Raw genomic sequence first — 25,231 nt, forward strand, 5'->3', positions numbered from 1 at the left:
AAACTAACTGGAGTAGAGGGTCATGGGAGTAGTAGGCATGTATTTAATAACACAACTAATAACCAACACCAGCTAATCCCTCTGGATCTTACACTGAGCAGCAGCTGCCACTCAGAGGAGTGCTTGACTTGGCGCAGTCCACACAGCAGAGAATGCCTTACATGCAGCCCTTTAGAACTTCTACTTAATGATAGGGAATGCCAACCTCCTTGCCATTGGTCCTTACTCTTCCCCATGCCACCCTCCTATGCCCAACTGAGGGGGTTTATCACCCCTGTTGTGCCATTATTCTCCATTACAAATCGCTGGTAAGGCCCCATTTAGAATATACTGTTCAGTTCTGGTCTCTATTTTGGTCTCCAGTGCTCAAACGGGACATTATTGAGTTAGAGAGGGTCCAGAGAAGGGCAACTAAGCTGGTAAAGGGGAAGTCTCAGTTATGGACAACAACTGGCTACATCCTGGATGAAATTAACTGGGCTGCAGATTTTTGTGTCATCTGCAAACACTGATCCATTACTTATAATACCCTCCCCTAAATCATTCAAGAGAAGGAAAGGCTAGTAAAGAGTAAATCTCAAGCTGCAGGCATACCTTCAGTTGTCTCAATGGTGCCCTTAAGTCTCCCCATATTTCACCTGTTCAGATGATCAGAAGCCAAACCGGAAGAAAAAACGCTGAGCTGTGTAAAGAAAGTTCCTATAATGCCTCAATCCTGCACCGAAAGTCAGTTTCCTCCTGATTGGCTCAGATCCGCATTCCTAAGGGGGGATTGAGCATTCTTGAGGGAGGGGGGAGCAGAGAGCTGCGTGTCTCTGGCACAGGAATTACAGACACAAGACATCTTTTGACAGTGAAGTCAGTGCAGCGTTTCTGTGAGTGCTTATGGCTGTATTTACATAGACCTTTGTGATAAAGCTTACTTAGTTTTTACCTTTTTTTCTCCTTTAAATACAAGTGGGCCCAGTACATGAACACATTAAAAACCATACTTCAAATGACACCACTGATTCTCCTGGAAGAACTTTACTGAGGTAGATACCCAGGAATAATAACAAATAATGTATATTATTTACTTTTCATCATTTTTTATTTTACATTTTTTTTTTCTTTCCCCTCTCCTCTGTTGTCTTCCCTTCTTTTCCTTCCCTCTTTATGCGCTCTCTTCCTGTGACTGTATGTCTCAATACATACAGGCACATTCAATATTTGAGATACATCTAGATATAATGAAAAGCTTGACTGTTAACCTTGTAAATGCAAAAAATTGTCAATAAAAAAAAAAAACAACAAACCATACTTCAAGTAAAGAATGTACCATTGACAGCCAATCTCCGATTTAGGATGGATTTTTTTTCCCCCTGTCCCTGTCCAAGCTTTCTGTCTGTGTACCAAACAGCATTATTAAGCCCAACAGACCCTAGGCTAGAAAGCAGTCCTTTGTGGGGTTCTTTTTCAAACACTTTAACTATGCTGATTACTGCTCATAATGCCATTCTCCAGAACGTAATCATCAATGTGATCCCTTAACATTCATCCTTTGGATAACTTGCCCACTGCAGATGTCAGACTTACAGGCCTATAATTGCCAGGATGAGATTGTGATTACTTTTCATACACTGGAATTATATCAGCCTTCCTTCCAGTCTATAGGTACCAGACCTGCTGAAAGCGAGTCAAGAAAAATTAGAAAAACAAGCTTTCTAAGTACCTATGGGTGTATTGCATTACTTTATTTACATTATCTTTTGCCTAGTGTTAAATATAGGTATTTATGGCCCCTGTCTCCCAATCAAGATTTGGAAATGATGCATTCAAATTCTGCACTTTGTATCAATTTAATGACAAGATACACACATTCCAGAATACAATTATTCAAACCCAGATGGTTTTGGGAAGAGGGTTGCGCAGCTCAGACACACAGAGAAATGATTCAACCACTCTGGAAGCAAAGGATTTCCATCATTAGCCCCCACCCCCACAGACACACAGGGACAGCTGCTCCCAATCCTGACTGACCATGGAACGCTCGGGAGTCAATGCACAAAACCAAAGGGCCGTTCCATGTGTGTGACTCTTGACTAGTAGATTTACTGTGCCCAGGTGCATTGTTACCCTTAGAAACACCCACTGTGTGGCCTCTAACTCCAAAGAATACAAAATGGACACTGAAGTCATTGCAAGGACTGCATGCACCAGGGAAAATCATTATGGCAACTGTTTTTTTTTTTTAAATTGTTTTCAGTGCAGTAAATTCCAGTCCACTGGGACAGGAAATTGTTTATAAAAAGTGACATTTTGGGATTCTGCACTTGCTAATATGGCCATATTTTTTTTACGAGGCCTTGCCGAGGGCAGCAGCTTTAAGAGAGCCTCTATAGAAAAAAAACCCCAAACATTTAAACAAAACAAAAAAATCCCCCCTCTGCGCTGGACACTTGTGGTTAACTCCCTCATCCACAAATGTCATGGCATAGACCAGCCAATTTGCAAGGGGATAGGCTTAGGTGGCTAGGGAAGTGCCTGACCTTGCTTTCATGCCTTCAGCTTGTATCAGCAAAGAAATGTTGCTGTCTTCAGAGGAAGCAGTATGAACACCCCCCCCCCCCCCCCAAGGCATAGCAACACCTACTCTGCATTAGAATTAGATATACATTCCATTGTAGTATAAAGTTCAGATTTAGTTAAGGTTCTCAGATAACAATGGTAAGCTTGAAACACAAATGGCTAAGTTCTGTTTATTAGGTTAAAGGGCCAGTAACACCCAAAAAAATACTGTACCATGAACTCATTTATACCACCCTTTTTTTTTTTTTTTAGAACGCAAGATATTCCTGTAGGGCTTTTGGATGTGGATCACGAATATGTGTATATCTACGGCTAGGTGGAGCACTGCTTATACATCAGGCAAAAGATGGCTGAACACAGCAAAACTGGCAGCAAACACAATGCAGTAAGGAAGGTAGAGATAAAAAGCAAGTTGAGCCAGACTGACACTCTTTATTTTTGGGGATACTGGTCTTTTAAGTGGGTGGGGGCTCAGCAGCTTTTTAAATCCTGAGTGCTTTTACAATATCTAAAGTAGAACTCTCACACCAAGTATGTAAACATCTCTGCAATTTAGAGATCTCTCTTGCACTGTAAATACACACTTTCATATCGCCATATACCTCTCACAATAAAATATATTCCTTTCTTGGGGCAAGAAACCCTAGCAGTGTCCTTTTTCCTGACATTTCATCTCTTTAGTGCAATGGCAGCTGGCTGGGTATTGTAGAACAGAGCGACAACCCTGCTTCCAGCACGCTATAGTAGTACACCTTCCACCACTGCCATCATTTGTGCTAACTGCAATTCTGTTTTGTGTTATGTAGTAGTGCAGCAAGCCTTCCTCCATCCACTTCCCCAGCGCCATTTACCGACATACAAATAACAATGGCCAAACGAATGCCAACTGTGTGACCTTGTAAAGAAAATTAGCAACTGAACAGAAAACCCTCTTAATACAAGGTAAGAACCTGGTATTGTAGCAGTCTTTCCCAACCGTACACATATATATCACGCTGTTGTTCCTTTGGTACCAAAGAATCCCACTGCTTTTTAAAATTTTAGATCAACATGGCAGTTGAGCAATATCAACACCGTTGTGTAAGTTGGACTTAACATACAAAAACTTGTCGGAGGCTTCTATTTGCAACAGAACCAGTGGGATGTTTCCTGTAATTTCACAAGAATTTTTTTGTTTTTTAAAGTCTTTTTCACGATAAACGCAGTAATGGGGGAAAAAATCTGCTCCTGCTCCATCTCGTTCCCTACAGTCCAAAGTCAGTCAGCGCTATGGCTGCTTCTTTTTTTGCAACTCGTGTAGGGTAGCTGAAAGGGACAGTAAGGTTGTACGTTTGGCAGGGTTTATATGACCTTCCCTCCCCAAACAATGATGCATTAGTGGCAACACCCAGTGTCACTCTGATGCTTGTTGGTACCCTGCTGTGCCAAAACTCGGACTGAGTGGACAGGCACAGGTATGGTTAGGAGTTCAGCCATGGGTGCTGCAGGCACTGTGAGGCTGTGGCCCTCTTCTCTGGAAGGAATTCCAACATAGGCATCAGGAAGTCTGTGAACTGTGTGGCCTCCTCCAGTGACCACTCGTATTTCTCCACCAAAACATCAAACAGGCCCCAGTGCTTTAGATTCTGTATATGCCGGAGCTCTCCTGTCACAGAGAAGAGTAAGAAAGGTTACAGCATGATCTTTGCATACCTGAGGCAGCTACCTAAGCCTAGGGACCCACTCACAAAATATAGTATCACAGTCAAAATTCAAGGAATATTAGTAATTAATTCAGCTTCACATTTCACAGCAGCCCAGCCTGCAGACAATCCTCACACTCTGATTGATAATTTCAAAGCTAAGCTTCTCAACTGCTGCCTAGAGCACACTGAGCATGTGCAGTGCCACTGGCATCCAAGATGGTGAGCTTGCTTATCCTCTGGGGTGGGGCATTAGGTTAAAGGGGTTGTTCATCTTCAAAGGAACTTTTAGTATGATGTAGACATTGATATTCTGAGACAATCTGCAATTAGTTTTCAGCTTTTGTTTAGCAGCTCTCCAATTTGGAATATCTGCAGCTATCTGGTTGCTAGGGGCTTGGTTACTTTTGCAACCAGGCAGTGGTGTGAAGGATAAACTGGCATATGAATAGAAGAAGCATAAGAAATTAAGCATAAGAAAAAAGTAGCAATAAATATAAAATTGTAGCTTCACAGAACACCAGTTTTCAGCTGCCAGGGTCAGAAGTATAACAAATAAATAATAAAGATCAATTGCAAAGTTTTGCTTTCATTGTTTTGGTGTCACTGTTTCTTTAAGAAGCTAAGCTTATGGGTCAGTAGAGATTATCAAGTAGATAATAAGGTAATGGATAGCATGTGCTATGGATCAGCAGAAAAGAAGATGGGGGCACAGATCTTCCCTGCTAAAGGCTATGGTGGCCTTGGGATGGTACAGAATACATAGGGGCTCATTTTCTAACCATCAGTTTTTTATTTTAAACTTAATTCAGGTTTTTTTTTTTAAAAAAACTGCGATTTTGCAGACATTTACTAAGCTTCTAAATGGCTAAAAATCTAAAAAAAAAAAATTCACAGGATAAAGTCCATGTAGAAAGTCCATGTAGAAGTCAATGGCAAAGGTCCTGTTCTTTTCCTTGAAGTTCTTTCTTTTGTCTTGAAACTTCAGAGATTTCGCTAAGTTTTGTCTGAAAATCACAACTTTTTCTAATTGTTGCAGCAACAATTTGGAAAAGTTGCTGTTTTTGCGGCGACAATTCAAAAAAGTAGAGTTTTTTGTGACATATATCGTAGCGCCTTTTCCTTGCGATTTTTTTTTTTAGTAAATATTAGGCATTCAGGATAACGTTTTAGTAAAACTGCTCCATAATGTGCAGCAGCCTACGCCCTTGTTAAGCTTTAGTTTCCCTTTAACACACCTATTCTCTAGCAGTTTATACTCTGCTGCAAATATAATTGTCCGTTTCAGTGGGATTATACCCAGACTGCTCATGATTCCATATAACATACAATGAAGTTGCTGGTCATCAGAGGAATTAACTCTTGTGAAAGAAATAACTCTCAGATCAAGGTGCTAATCTAAATATGTGCTGCACTGTTCAGCCTTTATGAACCATATTGCTTCTGCCTCAGTCCCCCTCTTTATATTCTTGCTTAGGGAAATTATGGGTGGTACACCTACCCAACAATATTGTCGCCAGCAACTTCCCATCCCAAGTATCCAGGAACACTGCGATCTGACAGTGTCAGTACACTGGTATGTTTCAGAATCATCATTTATTTATACATTGCCTATAAATCATGCAACATCCCTGTGCTCCCCTCCGGTGTCTCACTCACCTCTCCTTGAGAAGTACTCCCTGGAGTAGCGTCCTGACAGTGCAAAATGTGGGGGGATGTCCCCAAGAAGCTCTATGATATGTGCAATGTGATCTAGAGAAGGACAGAGATTAAGGCAGTGATTCCCAAACTGTAAGGCAGGGGGCCCAAGCAATAGGTGCGGGACCCAGAATAAAGGCCAGAAGGGAATCTAATAGCCCACCCTCCCCCTTAGGCAGGTCAATTGTGATTTGCAAGAGAGTGAACAGGGTTTGGGGTCCCTGGATCAGGCATGTGGCTTTATCAACACATCATTTGTCTGTTTCCAATTGTGAATGTTGGGAAAGGTAATAGAGACCCTACCTTCATCACGTGTATAATCTTCCCCTGAGTGTGGCTCAAACAGATAATCCCCGGTTGCCAGCTCAAAGGCCTGCAAGAAAAACAAAGAACTTTATTTCACAACTGCTAAAACCCGGCCAACTGTGCTGGTTTTTCTGGGATTATATATCCCCAGCCTCTCCCCCGTGATTCTTCTCTCAATCCAACACTATGGTCAATTTTCACATCACAAAATTGGAGAAAACCCAAGCAGGCAAGGGGAGAATACATGGCGATTGTGCCCTGGCTTAAACTGAACCCAAGATGTCACACACCAATGCCAACCACTGCATATTGCAGGTTCATAACAAAACAATATTTGCCAATTGCCCGTAAATGGCGTTACAGTTAAGTAACACAGGCCTGTGTGAGAATGGCACTCATACCATGCATGCTGTACTCCAGATATCAGCTGGGGTTCCATAGCCAGCTCCAATCAGAACCTCCAGCGCTCTGTACTGCCTCGTCTGGATGTCTTCAGTGAAATGCTTGTGCTAGGGAAAGAAACAGAAAGGCTTTGTAATGAAAAGTGTTTAAAAGTACCTGGAAATTCATTTTGGTTAAAAGACAAACGTGTCCTACTGCAAGATATGTACTGACCACCCAGCAGGCATTTCCTAAGTCTGCAATCTTGACCTGAATTTTGTCAGCGTTTTGAGGATCCAAAGGGTTCACCAGAAAATCTGCAGCACAGAACAACACTGGAAAGAGAGTCAGGAGTTAATTTGCATAAATTGGAAAGGCATGAACCACCCTAATCCGTGACCCCTGGCATCATCATCATGCCCCCTGACTTCACTACTTGATGTCTGGTTCTAAAATTTCAGAGAAATATATGTAGGGGATGATGGGAGCCTTGCTCCCTACTGGCCCTATCCTTATAGATGACGCTCCATACACAGAAGCACGGGCACTTACGGTTTGGAGACAGGATCCCGCCTCTTCCTCTGACCCCAGAGTAGCCAGATATTGCAGAGCCGGAAGTAGCAGACAAGGCCGAACTGGAAAAACCTGAAGTGTGAGTGTCAGGACTGGAGCCACGGGTGCCACTGCTGTACCCATTGCAGCTCTTGTACAACCCAGTGGATTGGGGGCTCTGGGCAAGGCAGGTGGTCCCTCCACTTCCTAGGGAAGAGTCAGCACACTCTTGGTCTCCCGTGGTAGATGAGATGGGGTTAGATATGAGCTGGGATGTGCCTGCAAAAGAATACAATCATGACTTGGTATGTGAAGGTGAACCTTGTGCCTTTTTTTAGCTTCCATGTCTATATAACTATGCAGGCATCATAAAACTGTATCTCTCAGGTCCCCCAGACATGTGACCACAGCCGTTTCATATTCTGAGACACAGACCCTAATGTCTGTGGCTTGACATGTAGCCCAAATCTTAAAGGGGTTGTTGACTTTTGTACAACATTCACAAAGAGATTTTCACCCCAGAATCACCTCTGCTGATCCTTTACTTCTGGGGGGGGGGGGGGGGGATGGGAGGGGAGGGGGGGTCAGTGACCCCTGTAAACACTACAGTTGCCTCTTTAATTCCTTATATGGATGTCACACATAGTACTGGCAGCAGATTTAACTCCTATTGGCTGTGTCAGTCTGACACTGTGTCCTATTCCTGTGACAGAGTGCTGCAAATCTAACATAACAGTATGTGAGATTTGTGATAAGCTTATTCTGTTTGCCTATGCCACTTCAAGGGAGAAATTAACCAATGACCTTTCAATTTATGCAACTGGTTAGAGTGCACAAGCAACCAATGAATCCGTCCAATAGGAAAAAAGTAAGGGCAAAGCCTGGATGTGATTAAGCATACAGGAAATCCCTTTCCGAAAACTGATCAGAGAGACAGGAGGATTTAACAGGTATAAAAAGTAGCTGTTACAGTGGCCTTTGTACTTTTTTATGGATTTTCTAAAGGTGGCCATAAATGGGCATATTTCAGCTGCAGATTTGGCAGCTTATCTGCCTGTGTATGGACTCCCCGATGGGCCTATCCGACCAATTTCTGGCCTAAAATTGAGCAGATCTCAATTGTGCAGGTTTGATTTTCCATCCAATCAGGACCACATCGACAGTTTTTTGTAGGTGTCTAAATGGTTCTAGAGCTCCTCTATGACTTTGCCTCTGATACTGGCATATATCATGAGTTCAGTTCTTACTCTCACTCTTGACTGCTGTTTCTTGACTGGACTGTTGCCCCCAATGCTGCTCGTGGTTTCCAGGGTTACAGTGGTGTTGTATATTGGGGCAAGAGTCTCCCCCTCCCAGTTCCTCCATGTTGTGAATGTCCCTCAGGCGCTCTTCCAGCAGCTTCTGCTGCCGCTTCTGCTGCCGTTTTAACTTCTTTTTCTTGTTCTTGGAGACTTTTCCATTCTTTTTGTGAATACAAGACAAATAACACATAGGCGGTGAGTGATAGAAGTGCATGAAAACCAAAGTCCAGTAGGAGGATACAGGATACAGAAAGACACCCAGAGAGAACAGAAAGGAACTGGGCCCCAGATTGGGCATCTGGGAAAAAGGCACAGAGAAAGCAAAGCACGAATGCAACTGGACAGACAATTTCAACAAAACACAGAGTAATGCAAGAAGCAGTAAAGCAAGACATCATACTAAAGCAAGGATAGGGCCACAGTAGGGGTAAGCAGAAAAGGCACCTGCCTAGGGAACAACATGGAGGGGAGGCACAGTCCTCTCAAAAAATTCCTGCATAATGTACTCCTTCCGTCCTGGCTTACTCTATGGTTTTGAAAAGGTGAGCAAGTGGGGTACTGAGCAGAACAGTGGGGAGGGGGGCTTTTATGACTGTCTGCCATTGGGTGATGGGGGTAGCCAGCAGGAACAGGGAGAAGAGGTAGTTGGGTGCCAGTACCTCTTGAACCAGCTACGGGCAGAGAATAACATTGTGGCTGTTATATGACAAGCTGCGACATGGGTGCTAATTTACAACATAGGTGGGTAAGAGGAGAGCTTTCTCCTAAGAATGCAAGGAAACTATAATATTACAGGAAAAAGAAGGGACATTGCAGTCATAAGGAAACACAGAAAGGATACCTAGTACAATATTGCAGCCACAAGAGCATATATAAGGGGGAGAGGAGAGTATTAGTACAATATTGCAGCCACAAGGGCATATAGAAAGGGCAGAGGAGAGTATTAGTACTACATTACAGCCAGAAGGGCATATAGAAGGGGCAGAGGAGAGTATTAGTACAATATTGCAGCCAAAAGGGCATAGAGAAGGGGCAGAGGAGAGTATTCGTACAATATTGTAGCCACAAGGGCATATATAAGGGGCAGAGGAGAGTATTAGTACTACATTGCAGCCACAAGGATATATAGAAGGGGCAGAGGAGAGTATGTACATTGCAGCCACAGGGGCATAAAGAAGGGGCAAGAAGTGCATTAGTGCCACAAAGGAATACAAAAGGGGAAGAGAAAAGTATTAGTACTACATTGCAGCCACAAGCCTTTTATACACAAAAATACAGAAACAATATTTAGGGGTTATGCAGCAAATCAGGCATAGGTGTCCCAGTTTATTGACCCAAAGCAGCAAATATTCACTCACATTATTCTAACTACATTAGGCTAGTAGTAACTGCTCATTGCTGGCTGGTTGCTACAGTCAGTGATGCCAACCATGCCTATGACTACATAAGCCCACAAAGTGAGAAAGAGAGATACATAGAGAAACATATAGTAGAATAACCAATCACACAATGTTCTCACACACAGAACATGTTTGGCAGCAGCTGGGAGACAGGCCTGATTGCATACCCTGAGAGAGCCTTGTATCAAAATCCATCTCTTAAAGGCTTACAGTTCTATACAAAGTCAATGGTTATCTTTGGATGGTATCCCAGCTTTTGCCAAACCAACAGGAATGTCACAAGAAAGGGCCGGCCTGTGCGACTTACCAGGTTCTGATGTGAGGGGGGTGCGGAGCTGACTGATTAGACCCAATGGAGAGGACAGGAGAAGAAGAAAAGAACAGGGTGTAAGAAAGGACACAAAGATACCCACAGCCCACACCCCTGGAGCTGCCATTTAATTCAGACTGAGGGAGAACTTGCATTAAAATGACAAGTAAAGTTCAGGGGTGGCACTATGTGGAGTGTCACACCAGCTATAAACAGGATCATTTAAAGGGATACTGTCATGATTTTTATAGTATACTTTTTATTTCTAAATTACACTGTTTACATAGCAAATAATTCACTCTACCATTTAAATTTTATTCTTGAACCAACAAATTTTTTTAGTTGTAATATTGGTGTGTAGGCACCATCTCAGTGCATTGTGCCTGAGTCTGAGCTTTCAGAAGGAGCCACCGCTATACATTAGAACTGCTTTTATATAACCTATTGTTTCTCTTACTCCCATGTAACTGGAGGAGTCCCAAGCCAGACTTGGATTTCTTACTGTTGAGTGTGATTCCCATATCTACTGGGGGCTACTATCTTGCTACCTTTCCATTGTTCTGCTGATCGGCTACTGGTGGGGGGAAAGGGGTGGTATCACTCTAACTTGCAGCGCAGCAGTAAAGTGTGACTGAAGTTTTAGCACAGGTCACATGGCTGTGACACCCTGGGAACTAAAAAGTATGGCTAGTCCCATGTGAAATGTCAAAATTAAATATTAAAAAATCCATTTGTGTTTTTGAAAAACAGATTACAATACAGGATTCAGCTGGAGAAGCTCTATTAACTGATTAGTTTGGAAAAAAACACTCTTTCCCATGACAGTATTCCTTTAAGAAAGGATCCCCCATAGAAAAATGAGTGCTGTGTAGAATCAGTGGGAGAACAGTATTCCTGAGTTGAGGGCATGTGGTGGGAACACTGTGCCAGTGACTGTAGAACAGTGTTGTCCAGGAGTTGGATGGTAAAGATGCTTCTACTGCCCAAGATGGGTGGGGGAAATGCTCACCAGCAGAGCCAGATGGTGGAGGCATTCCAGACTGCTGCCAAATGGTTGCCTCTGCCGCCAGTCGCCGGATATATCCTTCCTCCACGCACATCAGGATGTTCTCTGGCTTAATGTCGGTGTGGATGATTTTACACTTGGTGTGCAGATAATCCAGGCCCTGTAATACCTGAAAACAGGCATAATAAAGAGGGAAATGTATACCACTGCATGGCAAAGTAACAGGATTGTACAAACAATAAATGGGAGACAATGCTGAATTCTCCTGCTGGCCCCACGCACCCTAGCCATTTGGGATGAGTAGACAAAACATAGTCACCAGACAGAACCTCGGTAACTGTTCGGCATTCCTCCTTACAGTAAGTGTGTATTGTTTATCCCTAGGCAAGAGGTTTCAAGAGACTCTGCAATAAAACAGGAATCCCCAATGGCTGAACTTCTGCTACCCCACAGCTGGGTGCCATTATATTAAAACTCTCTATATTAGCTTAACAGTCTTAATAGCAAGGTTTCCAGATGAGCAGTAATGCCATCCCTGTGCCTTTAGAAGGGCAGTGCAGTATTAAGATACTGAGACTCAGATGTTGAATAGATAGACAGTTTAAAGGAGATCTATCTCTTCACTGTAACCCATAGGGGCACATTTACAAAAGCACGAACGCTCGAGCGTTCATGCGAACGCTCCGAGCGTATTTTCGACGATTTTTTCGGGCGTCCGCACAACTTTTTCGTACAGCGCACAACTTTTTCGTACGTTTACACGAAAATCGGAAAGGTTTTACCGCTGTTTACAATTGTTCGGTACGAAAATTTCGTGACTTTCGGATCGCCAATACGATATTATTGTGACTAATACAATTTTTTCGTAAGCATTTTCGTGATATTTGCGATCTTCCGAAATTTTCGTTTCCAATACGATTTTTTCCCATTCGTGATTCGGATTCGTGGATTAGTAAATGTGCCCCTTAGTCTCATGCCACATGCCAGTCCACTGCTGGCAGCACTGACAGGCACAGCATCCACCTGTTAGTGCTCACACGGGGCCAACATCTGCCTGAAATTGTGTACTGTCTAAGAATAACGCTGCCTACATTCAATGAACTGCCCCTTCCCAACAGGAACAAGCAACAAAAAATACACACTGTTGTTTACACACATTGACACAATTCTACTGGTACCTGCCGCAAGATGCTCTTGACACATGGGAGTGGTACACCCTCATAATTAGATTTAATGATCCACTTAAGTAACTGATGCCCCAGCACTTCCAGAACCATGCAGATATCTGGGAATGTTAAGGAAACACTCCAACTCTGATATTCTGAATGTTACTAATATTGGTGCAGTTAGCAGTTGCAAGACCTTTGAAACGCAGCATCCAGATATGTGCATGAAGCCATATTGTTGTCTGGTTACCTCAGTCCAACTGGCACGCAACAGCTCAGTGAGGGGCATACACAGGCCCCCTGGAAGGGCACATAGCCCCCCCCCCTCTCTTTGGAAAAGGGAACCCCAATAAGCACATGGCAGGGAAGCTGTAACTTTCACAGATTAACTACAAAGCTAGTATGGCTTGCAATAAAGTCATTTAGGGGAGTATTTTTTTAAGCTAAATTACTATTTAGGTTACATATTTTCTGTACAAAGTAGTTCTATAACATATACAGGGAGAAGGTGGGTGAGAGGGGACTGAACGAGCATCCAACGAGGTCTGATTCTTAATCAAGGATACGAACTCCATTCACTCCAGAGATCTTGAAGTCATCAATAAGCTGCACAATCATTTCACGTTTTGAATCACTTGGGTCACTGTCCCTGACCTGGGTAAAGAGACAGAGATCGAGTGAGAATTTGGCCTACAGCCCTAGAGCTCAGTTCTGGGAGGACAGGCTTCATGCCAGGTAAGCAGACCAGATTCAGAGCTGTGCAGATACAATGCCCAGGACTTACACATTTGAGCAGTTTAATCTCATCCAAAGCCGTCTCTGTATAGTGCACAGCACTCTTCACTACCTTCAGTGCTACAAACCGCTTCCTCCTGTTCACAGATGAAAAGAAAAAATCATATGAAAGAGCATAATCATTTGGGAGAGACTGCAGTTCTGTCACTAATGGGCCTCTTTGGGATCAAGACATGGTGTCTATAACAGCCTGAGCAGTGTCAGGAGGGTATCATTTAAGGACATTGATTAAAGCTACACCCCCCATGACTGTGTTTGTGTCACATTCAAGTCAATGGGTAGCAGCTGCCAAGGAAATCACAGCAGTTCTCCGGAGAGGACCCTAGCAAAACACCAGCTGTGCCATGAGCGTTAGAAAGAAAAAATATCAATCCTATCTGTCTTTGACCATAAAGTAAGGAGAGCACTGAAAATGGATCCTATCAGCCTGCAGGAAAGTGGTATCTGAGATACCAAGAAGGAGATCTTTATATATGCTTTACGACAGTTGCCATAATATCCTGTAGCATAATCACACCGTTGAAAACGATACTCACTGTAGGTCCCAGCAGAGCCAGACAGTGGAGAAGTGGCCCCAGCCCAGCTTCCGTACAACATGGTACCTTCCATTGAAGAGGTCACCGATTTTTACTGGGTAATAACCCCCTGCAGGCAAAAGCAAATACATTTAATTAACAGTCAACAAGAACACTAAATTTAGTATATGACAATAAGGGTGTAGTGGAAAGCATAGTTGATTAGATGATTAGATGCAGTACCACAGTGGATCAGAGGCCACCTGCAGCTGTACGCTGTGGCTACAATGGGTTGATTCAGGATTATCTGCACTATAAAGTTGTGCATCAAGAACCATGACCAGCTCTGCCCACCCCTAAAGCAGACATGTATTGTTTTTTTTAGGGTGGCAGTACCCACTTCAAAAAACACCAATTTAATTGTTTATAGTGCACAAGCATGATCAGCATTTGCATTTACACATAAAGTGAAAGAAGCCATACCTTGCGTTAGGTAAAGGTATTTTCTATGGCAACTAATCTCAAAATGTGCATTAATACCCACTAGGAGATGTGTTAGTTTTTATATACCTTTGAAGCATATTTCATAAAATATGTATTAATATTTATAACAGATAAGAAAAGTCCTGCAGAGAAAACAATATGTTCATAAAACCTGTTACCCCACACAATATTCTTTTAATTTAAAAGAGCAATACCCCCCAATGCCACAGGTGCCAAGCTTCCCTCCAAACTGCAAAAACTGTATGTGGTGGCTGCCATGTTTAGCAGTGTCACTTCTGTTGTCTGGCGCTGATCAGGACAAGGTCGCTTCTACAGAACACCAGGGAAGCAGAGACCACGGGTGATGTGGCCAAACATGGCAGCCATGTGTTTTGGAAGGAGGCCAGGCCAGTTTAATTCTTACATTTAAAACTTACATTTTCCAGTATCTGGAGCAGCTGTCACGACTCATTGCTGTGTTTAACTAAAGAGAACCCTACTGGGCTTCCTTCTCACCTCGGCAGTAATCTCCAGGGTCTTCCTGTTCTTCATTGTCAGAGCCTAAGGGTCCCGGTGGAGGCAGCACAGGAGTAGGTGGGGTTGGAGGGGGTCCGGGAGACAAAGGCACATCCTGCAGGCTATGCTCTGGGAGGCTGGAAAAGTCATAAGATTTTCAGTACTGACACGACAACCTGAGCCAGATGCTCACATGAAAAGTTGCTACCATTTGCGCAAATTCAAAGGAACCATTTAGTGTATAATAAGGGACCTGTACTACCACGAGGCATAGGCACAGCCAATAGATGTGTATCCTTTACCTGCTACTGGATCACATGAGCACCCTGAACTGGAGAGACCACTCCTGCACCAAACTAACAAAGCACAGCTATCTTTTCCTATACAGGTGCAGGTACAGGATTAATGTGGCTGCATATGTGGGATGGAGTGACTTCAGAAAAGAGACACAGACATTTTAATAAAACAGATTCCCCTTTCAAAAATGCTGCCACCTTTGTCTAGCCCTAGTTCTGACCCTATTTCCAGGCACTCCAGTGCACACTATGCAGGTCTTGTTGTCTATTCAGAATACTCACAGCATGGGGAGTCTCCAAGTCAGCGTTGAACTAAATCCATTCTGGCACAAAAAGAGCCACAGAGAGTGCCAAATATCTACGAGCAGCTCAAACTACACAGATCAGACACAGGAAGGGCAGAGAAGGTGCCAACTTCCCAACAGTTAAGAAAAATGATAAATAAATACATGATTATATATATTTATATGTGTGTTTTATGTGTATTATGAAGCAGTGCCAATAGGCAGAAGCTGCTCGCACAACACACAATAGGCAGCTGGACTAACTTGTATAAATAATGCAGAGCAGAGCTGTCAGTGCAGGGAAGGTGAAGCTGAGGTGAGTGTTCAAAGCATAAAATATATGAAAACTCATTACTCCCCAAACAGGGCAGCCCTCAATTAGAGCAGCTCAGTCTACAGCACTCCAGGTTGCATATAAACAATAAAATAAATAAAACAATAAAATCACTATGGTAATGTTATAAGCTACTTCCCCTGCTCTCCAGGTTATTTTTTCAAAGTACTTGGAAGTTTTGCAACCAGCACAGGGTTATTGCCTGTCAAGGAGCATGTATACATTTGATACAAGGACTAATCAATGTGTGAGTAACAAATACAACATCCTCCAGACCCTGCTGCATAACAAGCCAGATCGTTGCATTTAGACATACGACTGATATCCGAACATTCGTCGGAAGAAGACTAAAATTTGAACGTGTATGGCCACCTTAAGTGTTTGAATTTAGTTTGGCTTTAGGCTATGGGTCAAGATCCAAAAATGAGTACCCGTGCTATTACCGTGGATGAAGTGCATAACAGCTGAAGGTCCGGGCCATAACACGTGGCTTCTTTTATTATTTACTATTTATTACACCTTGTATTTTGTCACTTTATGTTCTTCTTTTCACTTGGATCATAGTGGTGCAGCTAACCCATTAGGGCTGTGTCATGACAATCTTAGGGGGTGTGCGTTTATCAGGATCCATCTTCCCCTGCTCCGCTTTGGTGCTGCCCTTATGAAGGTTTCAGCTGACCCCAGGGGTAAACTGCAACCTCCCAAGAGACGAAGGAGTTTCTCAAGATCTTTTGTCCTTTAAGGCCGTCTGGCTGGGGGGGGGTTGTGTATAAAGGGTATATAAAAGGTCCATCCCTAGCCTTACTGTGAAGGAATGTCTTAAAGCTGTTGCCATTTATAAGCCTTTAAAGCCCTTTGCATTTTAAGGAATGGTTCACTGATTTTTTTGGAACACCTCCCTTGAATGTGTGTTTTTGAGCACTTGGGTGACATAACATGTACCCCAAACTAATTTTCTGCCTTAATTTAAAATAAATAATGCTGTAGGGTTGGTAGGGTCTGCGACCCCTGCAGCTTGGAAGCAGACTAAAGGTGCCCATACACTATAAGATCCGCTCGCTTGGCGATGTCGCCAAGCGAGCGGATCTTCACCCGATATCTCCACCTACGGGTGGGCGATATCGGGTAGAAAGTAACTTAAAAAAAAAATAATCCGATCGTTTGGCCCTGGGGTTGTGGTTATGGGGCAGTCGGTTCGGGGACCGCATCAACGAGCCGATGCGGTCCCCGATCCGACCGGATTTTCTAACCTGGCCGATCGAGATCTGGCCAATTTCAGGCCAGATATCAGTCGGCCAGGCCGCTCTGTTCTGCCCATACAAGGGCCGATTAGCTGCCGAATCGGTCCAAGGGACCGATATCGGCAGCTATAATCGGCCCGTGTATGGGGACCTTAATTGTACGGATAGCTGACCCTTTTGGATTCATCTTATAGCCTATCATTCATTAAGTTGCATGGTTTCTAGGGCCAGTGCCCTTAGCAATCAGATGGCAGCTTAGATTCCATATGGAGAAAGAATGTAGAACATAATGAGCTAAACAATAAAGAAGCCAAATAAATAAGAGATAATGAATATCAACCAGCCGTTCATCTCCTACGTTTATTTAAAGCTGAAATCCTGCTTTTAGAAAAATAACCATGGTGGCTAAGTTCAGCCCCTAAAGTGATTTCAGCAAGGAGCAAGAATCAGAAACCTGCTCACATTGTATTCAATGGAATGAGGGAGTAGGGGGTCACACAGAGACAGTGTCATACTGAAGTCATTTCCAACAGCAAAGGGTGAGATGAAAAAAGGTTTTTCTTGATGTGTAGCCATGCTGCTATATATAGGGAGACACTGCACAGACAGCGCATAATTAGGACACTTCTTGGCTGCACAGATGTATCTACTGTTCCAGCTTTATTACTCAGCACTGCATGCATCCATATTTATATCCTTACTGACTTTCCTGGCCCTCTCAGCCCTGAATGGGCCTGTGATGATTTCACAGCTCGCAGCAGCGGCAGGGTTTATAAATATATATAGCAGCTGCTGGCTTGTGGGGGTGGGGATCTGGAACAGATCCTATCAGCGGCCCTTCACACAACTGCAGCCATTTGGAAGCTAAAAACATTGGGACAATGTAGCCTGGATGAGGGGCTTGCAGTGCCATGGCTTCCAAGGGGTTATCACTGCCTGTCTCTCCTCTAAATGGTTAAACTATGGCTTGTGTGTCCAGAATTTGCAGGGCTTGGTCATCCTCACAGCTATCTGCTGGCATTTAGAAACCTAGTTACAGGAGTAGAGTAGAGGAGAGGCTGGGGTGCTGCAAAGAAACTAGAGAAACTAAAGAAGAGGAGGCTCAAGAAAATCTGCGGGCACAATTTCAGATGAAACCCTACAGTGACGGATCAGGCTGAACAGAAGAAAATACTATACCGTACCAAACTGTATGGGCACCTTTATATTGTTCTGTTTATTTAGGCCCAAACTCTGGCTATGCACCAAGCTACTGGGCAACATGGTGCACTGGCAGAGGAAATTTTCAAACCTGCCCGAGCAACCGATATCCATGGCACAAAGTTATCAGCTGAGATCATCCAGCCAGAACATGCCAAAATGAATTGGTATGTGTATGGAAAGCTTAAAGGAGTGGTTCATCCTTAAGCGAAGCCTATTCATATTCCAGTCTCTCATTTAAATCAATGCCTGGTTTCTAGGGTAATTTGGACCCTAGCGACCAGATTGCTGCTGAAATTCCAAACTGGAGAGCTGCAACTTTAATATATAAATAACTCAAAAACCGCAAATAGTAAAAAATGAAGACCAATTGCAAACTGTCTCAAAATATCCCTCTCTATGTCATACTAAAAGTTAATTTAAAGGTGATTTTTACATTATGATGTTTACATTGCTTGCGGCAATGGGGCATAATCACTGTAAATTGCCTGGTTTTTTTTCCCTTTGAATCAGTAGCACAGATTTACCACTGGCGACAAATCTCCCTGTGTGCCAGTGCCCCAAACCAAAGTCATACCCCTAGACATTAATCTATTACAGGGGTGGGCAAACTACGGCCTGCAGGCCCGTTGGTCTTTTTAATCCGGCCCAGATCGCTACTCACGCCTTCAGAAAAGTTAACAGCAAACCTCACGCTTCTGTCTTTCAGAAAATCCCGACTCTATAACCATAGATGGATGTCTACAACTTTTAGCACCACCTAACATTTAGTAACTTATAAATGGTGCTTCATGATGTTAATTTAAAATATAAGCCTATTATAAACCACCCAATATGCCCAATATTCTTATATAAAACAAAAAGGGGCTGCTCTGTTTGCCCACAAAGCCATGGATTGTTACATTTATTTATTGTCTTTCATATGTGTCTTGTGATATTCTCAGAAAAGGGGCGCACAGACAGGCATATAATATATATACTGACATTCATTATGGCTGAGCTCACAGTGCTACTTTAAGCTACGATATCTGCTCCCATGGCACAGCTGATAAACTTCTTGCTCATAGCGTCAGTGCCGAGGCCCAGTACTCACCCAGGCTGGCTATCTAAACTGGGACTCCGAGGTTCCGGAACTCCAGGCACGTCTCTCTCTGCAGCCTTCCTCTGCCGCCTCTGCTTCTTTTTACTCTTTTTCCCTTGGCTGTTACCTGAAACTGGAAGGAGGAAGAGGTTACAGTTAGGGCTACGGATCATCTTGGCACTGGATATTTACAGCCATCCCACCAATAAGGATCCTGAGGCTTATAAATACATTGACCCAATAATTTATCTGTATCTCAGGCTAAATATAATACATACATTTACTGGTGCTAAAATTTGAGATCTTTATTGGCTGGAAGGGAAAGGTCATTTTTAGTATTTAATTCATTGTATTGGTTAATTTGTTCTGCCGATTTTAAAGCTAAAATATAAAATGCCATGGGGTTGCTAGGGTCAGTGACCCCACCAGCTAGGAAGCAGGTTAACTGTTCCTTTTTAGCTAGCCCTTTTTTATTTTCCACCTGTCATTCATACAACTGCCTGCATTTAGATAACAGTTTAAATGCCATGCTATGCAGAGCATAATGAGTTGAATCATTAAAAAAAACCATTAAAAAAAACAAAGAATTCAAAAAGAGAATGATAACCAGAAGTTCATTTCCTATGTCATACCAAGAGGGGAATTAGTATTCAACATAAATCACTAAGCAAATCTGTTATGCACAGAAATGGCCCAGAATATACTGTAAGATACAAGATTAGTGTGGTGGGAGGAACCAGAGAAACAGCTACTGTCATGTACAGAAAAGGGGCCCAGGGATTTATTTATAGATGGTGTGGGGCTGGGGATAAACAGGAAAAGAGGCACTATTATGCACAGAAAATATTGGATTTGGGGGGATATAAGGTATCCAGCACATTAGAATGTCATAAATAGATTTATAATCAGAGTAAGGCTAGGAATTTGCAAAGAGCCTCAGTAGAAGATTTAGGCTGGGGATACAGGAAAGAGGCCTAATGATAAACGAGCCAGGACTGGGGTGTAGGAATGAGGCTCAAAAATATAGTGCTGGTTGGGTTCTAGGAAAGGGGCACAACCTTGTACCAGGGATGGGGTGTATGCACATATACGTTTATTTATAAAGCACCACATGAATATGCAGTGCTGTACAGTTGTACAGTGTAGAAAAGGGAAGGACAAGCATAATAATAAAAATAAATAACACCAAACATAGTATGTGGGAAAGGGAAACGGTGTCACAGTGAGGATAAGGAATTGGCAAACTTCATGTTGTACAGGACATAAGGATGGGGATTAGGAAAAGGGGTCAGTAGTACCCTGTACAGGACATAATGATGGAGATTAGGGAAAGGGGCCAGTAGCACCCTGTACAAGACATAAGGATGGGAATTAGGGAAAGGGGTCAGTAGTACCCTGTATGGGACATAGGGATGGGGTTTAGGGAAAGTGGCCAGTAGCACCCTGTACAGGACATAGGGATGGGAATTAGGGAAAGGGGTCAGTAGTACCCTGTACAGGACATAAGGATGGGGTTTAGGGAAAGGGGCCAGTAGCACCCTGTACAGGACATAGGGATGGGAATTAGGGAAAGGGGTCAGTAGTACCCTGTACAGGACATAAGGATGGGGTTTAGGGAAAGTGGCCAGTAGCACCCTGTACAGGACACAGGGATGGGAATTAGGGAAAGGGTTCAGTAGCACCCTGTACAAGACATAAGGATGGGGTTTAGGGAAAGGGGCCAGTAGCACCCTGTACAGGACATAGGGATGGGAATTAGGGAAAGGGGTCAGTAGTACCCTGTACAGGACATAAGGATGGGGTTTAGGGAAAGTGGCCAGTAGCACCCTGTACAGGACATAGGGATGGAGATTAGGGAAAGGGTTCAGTAGCACCCTGTACAGGACATAAGGATGGGGTTTAGGGAAAGGGGCCAGTAGCACCCTGTACAGGACATAGGGATGGGAATTAGGGAAAGGGGTCAGTAGTACCCTGTACAGGACATAAGGATGGGGTTTAGGGAAAGTGGCCAGTAGCACCCTGTACAGGACACAGGGATGGGAATTAGGGAAAGGGGTCAGTAGTACCCTGTACAGGACATAAGAATGGGGTTTAGGGAAAGTGGCCAGTAGCACCCTGTACAGGACATAGGGATGGAGATTAGGGAAAGGGTTCAGTAGCACCCTGTACAGGACATAAGGATGGGGTTTAGGGATAGGGGTCAGTAGCACCCTGTACAGGACATAGGGATGGGGTTTAGGGAAAGTGGCCAGTAGCACTCTGTACAGGACACAGGGATGGGAATTAGGGAAAGGGGTCAGTAGTACCCTGTACAGGACATAAGAATGGGGTTTAGGGAAAGTGGCCAGTAGCACCCTGTACAGGACATAGGGATGGAGATTAGGGAAAGGGTTCAGTAGCACCCTGTACAGGACATAAGGATGGGGTTTAGGGATAGGGGTCAGTAGCACCCTGTACAGGACATAGGGATGGGGTTTAGGGAAAGGGGTCAGTAGCACCCTGTACAGGACATAGGGATGGGGTTTAGGGAAAGGGGTCAGTAGCACCCTGTAAAGGACATAAGGGTGGGAATTAGGGAAAGGGGCGAGTAGCACCCTGTACAGGACACAGGGATGGAGATTAGGGAAAGGGGCCAGTAGTACCCTGTACAGGACATAGGGATGGAGATTAGGGAAATGGGCCAGTAGCACCCTGTACAGGACATAGGGATGGAGATTAGGGAAAGGGGCCAGTAGCACCCTGTACAGGACATAAGTATCGGGATTAGGGAAAGGGGCAAGGAGAACCCTTTACAGGACATAAGGATGGGAATTAGGGAAAGGGGCGAGTAGCACCCTGTACTGGACATAAAATGGAAATGGGTTCATTAGCACACTTTAGAGTGGGAAAACAGGGCCTATCCCTTTAGCAGATTGCTCAGTATATTAATTAATTTTAAGGTAAAGGTGCCCAGGAGAGGAAATACAGTACATGCGGATTAAGGGGATAAAGGGGCATTAGCAGATGGTACAGTATATAGGAAATTGCATGTAGGAAAAGGGGCCCAGCAGGAGATGGTACAGTACATGGGGATTTGGGAAAAGATGGTCCATTAGCACAGGGAAAAGGACAATGGAGTGGCAGTTTAGTGAAAAGGGCCCCAGTATAGGATGGTACGGCACATTGAGATTTAGGGAAAGAGGCCCATTAGCACAGAGTACATAAGGAATGGGGACTTTCTACAGTTCTTACAGTATAGTGGGAATACAAGATGGGAGCCCTTTATCAGATTATACAGTATTTGGGCAATGGGCCCATTAGCACATGGTACAGTATAGTGGGAATACAAGGTAGGAGCCTTTATCAGAATATACAGTATTTGGGCAATGGGCCCATTAGCACACGGTACAGTATAGTGGGAATACAAGATGGGAGCCTTTATCAGAATATACAGTATTTGGGCAATGGGCTCATTAGCACACGGTACAGGACACTGGGGCAGAAGTAACAGACAGTAGAGCCCATTCCCCTCTCCTCCGGTGGAATTCCGGTGGAATTTAGGGAAAGGAGTCCATTGCACATGGCACAGTATAGTGGGAATGGGAATACAAGATTATACAGTACATGGGCAATGGGATTTAGGAAAAGGGCCCATTAGCACACAGTACAGTATAGTGGGAATATGAGATAGGAGCCCTTTATCAGATTGTACAGTATTTGGGCAATGGGCCCATTAGCACATGGTACAGTATAGTGGGAATACAAGATGGGAGCCTTTATCAGATTATACAGTATTTGGGCAATAAGCCCATTAGCACACGGTACAGTATAGTGGGAATACAAGGTAGGAGCCCTTTATCAGAATATACAGTATTTGGGCAATAAGCCCATTAGCACACGGTACAGTATAGTGGGAATACAAGGTAGGAGCCCTTTATCAGAATATACAGTATTTGGGCAATGGGCCCATTAGCACATGGTACAGTATAGTGGGAATACAAGGTAGGAGCCCTTTATCAGAATATACAGTATTTGGGCAATGGGCCCATTAGCACACGGTACAGTATAGTGGGAATACAAGGTAGGAGCCCTTTATCAGAATATACAGTATTTGGGCAATAAGCCCATTAGCACACGGTACAGTATAGTGGGAATACAAGGTAGGAGCCCTTTATCAGAATATACAGTATTTGGGCAATGGGCCCATTAGCACATGGTACAGGACACTGGGGCAGAAGTAACAGACAGTAGAGCCCATTCCCCTCTTCTCCGGTGACTGCTATGGCCATACATGCTGCAGGCTGCCCTTCCCCATGTTATAAATATATATAATCCCCCCATCCGGCGGTTTTGGGGAGCCCTCCCCAGCACATCACCCCCACTTCTCACCTTTCTTGGAGCTCATGACAGAGTTGGGAAGGAAGTGGGGAGGGAAGGAGACATCCTCAGTGGGGAGAGACAGGGGGCGGAGGGAAGAGACAGCTGCAAGCAGGATGGGAGAGTGGGGGATGATGGGTGAATCCAGGGCAGACTACAAGCCGTGTGTGAGAGAGAATGATGGGAAATGGTGTGAGTGCAGAGAGAGCGCTCAGAGAGGGAAGAGACAGGCGGGGAAGCTGGAGCAAAGTGACAGCTGCAGGCAAGATGGGGAAGGGAGCGCTTATGTCACAGGGAAGGAGGAGACAAAGGGGAGGGAGGAGAGAGACATGTGAGACATGAGGAGAAAATATCCCTGTGTTCCTCCCCCCGGACAGCTGGAAGCTTCGGATTCCTCATTCACTGACTGGGAGACTGACTGGGAGACTGCCGGGGAGACTGCCGGAGACTGACTGGGAGACTGCCGGGGAGACTGCTGGAGACTGACTGGGAGACTGACTGGGAGACTGACTGGGAGACTGCCGGGGAGACTGACTGGGAGACTGCCGGGGAGACTGACTGGGAGACTGACTGGGAGACTGCTGGAGACTGCCGGGGAGACTGACTGGGAGACTGCCGGGGAGACTGACTGGGAGACTGCCGGGGAGACTGACTGGGAGACTGCTGGAGACTGACTGGGAATGCCTGGGAGACTGACTGGGAGACTGCTGGGAGACTGCCTGGGAGACTGCCTGGAGACTGACTGGGAGACTGCTGGGAGACTGCCGGGGGGCCGAATAGCAGGGATTGCTGGCTGGCACCGCCGCCATACAGATACCATGGGCAGAGTCAGGCGCTACGGGCGCCCCTATATGTAGAAGCGGGACGGGGGGGGGTTCGTCCGGCTCCTCGGTAGGTGGCTCCTCGGTAGGTGGCTCGAAGGCCCTTCCGACCGGCCCCCCGAGTCTGACTGCGGCTACTTGTGCCGCCAAAGCCCCTCCTTATAAACCTGTGCCCCCTGGCTACAGACTGGCAACCTACATGCGTCTCCTATTGGCCCCCCACTCAGGGGCTCACAATGGGCGCTGCCAGCCTCTAACAGGATCCCCTCACTCTGACACACACCGAATAAAGGGGAACTTAACCCAACAACTGGGGTTTTTGTACAATGGCATTTCAAGCATGGGTTTACTCTAAAACTTTAATTGTCATTGAGGCCAGTATCCGCTTATCTCTTTGAGTTCTATGGTTGTGACCCTTGACTCCAGGTCTGTGCAACAGCTGCACACTGTGTCGGGAGTCAGAACCTACAAGAATACTCCTGCCCGCCAGAAATCTGTAACCTGGTCTACTATAGCATCATGGTCAAAGGGGCAGATTGAAACAGTGGTGTAACCATATCCTTACTGTAGTCAACACCCCCTTCCCCCCCAGCCCTCACTGCTGCAGGTGATAGCTTATTCCTACATATAGAGATATTGGCATGATCTCCCCTAATGAAGAGACTAAATTTTAAAAGTACTTTCTGCGCAGACAAATGCTGCCATCTAATGGTCACAATGTGAAATGCCTTGCTATAGCAATAGTGGCAACTTTACATCATTGTGTTTAAAAGAATAAATAAAGGGTTGTAAAATCTACTGCAAAACTTATCTGCATAAAGGGTTAAGTGTGGGCTGAAACATTTACAGGTATCGGACCCCTTATCCGGAAACCCATTATCCAGAAAGTTCAGAATTACATAAAGGCCATCTCCCATAGACTCCTTTTTAATCAAATAA

The 25,231-nt window shown here is 44.4% G+C and overlaps 1 protein-coding gene across 2 annotated transcripts; it reads right to left on the reverse strand.

The window, feature by feature from the left end:
* Positions 1 to 1,819: 1,819 nt before the first annotated feature.
* Positions 1,820 to 23,883, reverse strand: srpk2 (SRSF protein kinase 2). 2 transcript variants are annotated; one of them, XM_018096103.2, is made up of 16 exons: positions 23,484 to 23,883; positions 19,128 to 19,248; positions 14,680 to 14,816; positions 13,702 to 13,810; positions 13,155 to 13,242; positions 12,937 to 13,024; positions 12,383 to 12,489; positions 11,208 to 11,373; positions 10,196 to 10,227; positions 8,441 to 8,648; positions 7,188 to 7,466; positions 6,870 to 6,970; positions 6,656 to 6,763; positions 6,252 to 6,321; positions 5,910 to 6,002; positions 1,820 to 4,213 (listed from the first exon to the last, which is right to left on the reverse strand). In XM_018096103.2, the coding sequence occupies exons 1-16, from the start codon at positions 23,497 to 23,499 to the stop codon at positions 4,029 to 4,031; spliced, it is 1,908 nt and encodes a 635-aa protein (XP_017951592.1). In that variant the 5' UTR covers positions 23,500 to 23,883; the 3' UTR covers positions 1,820 to 4,028.
* Positions 23,884 to 25,231: the final 1,348 nt, after the last annotated feature.

The sequence above is a fragment of the Xenopus tropicalis genome, chromosome 8, assembly GCF_000004195.4.
Source record: "Xenopus tropicalis strain Nigerian chromosome 8, UCB_Xtro_10.0, whole genome shotgun sequence".
NCBI classification, from domain to species: Eukaryota; Metazoa; Chordata; class Amphibia; order Anura; family Pipidae; genus Xenopus; species Xenopus tropicalis.

Bases quoted from the DNA above. Each gene is read 5' to 3' on its own strand.
- srpk2 (XM_018096103.2), bottom strand. The intron at 11,374-12,382 runs GTACCAGTAGAA...GCCTGTTTTCAG, and splicing joins TCAAGAGCATCTTGCGGCAG to GTATTACAGGGCCTGGATTA. The intron at 10,228-11,207 runs GTGAGCATTTCC...GGGTCTAATCAG, and splicing joins TCCACCATCTGGCTCTGCTG to TCAGCTCCGCACCCCCCTCA.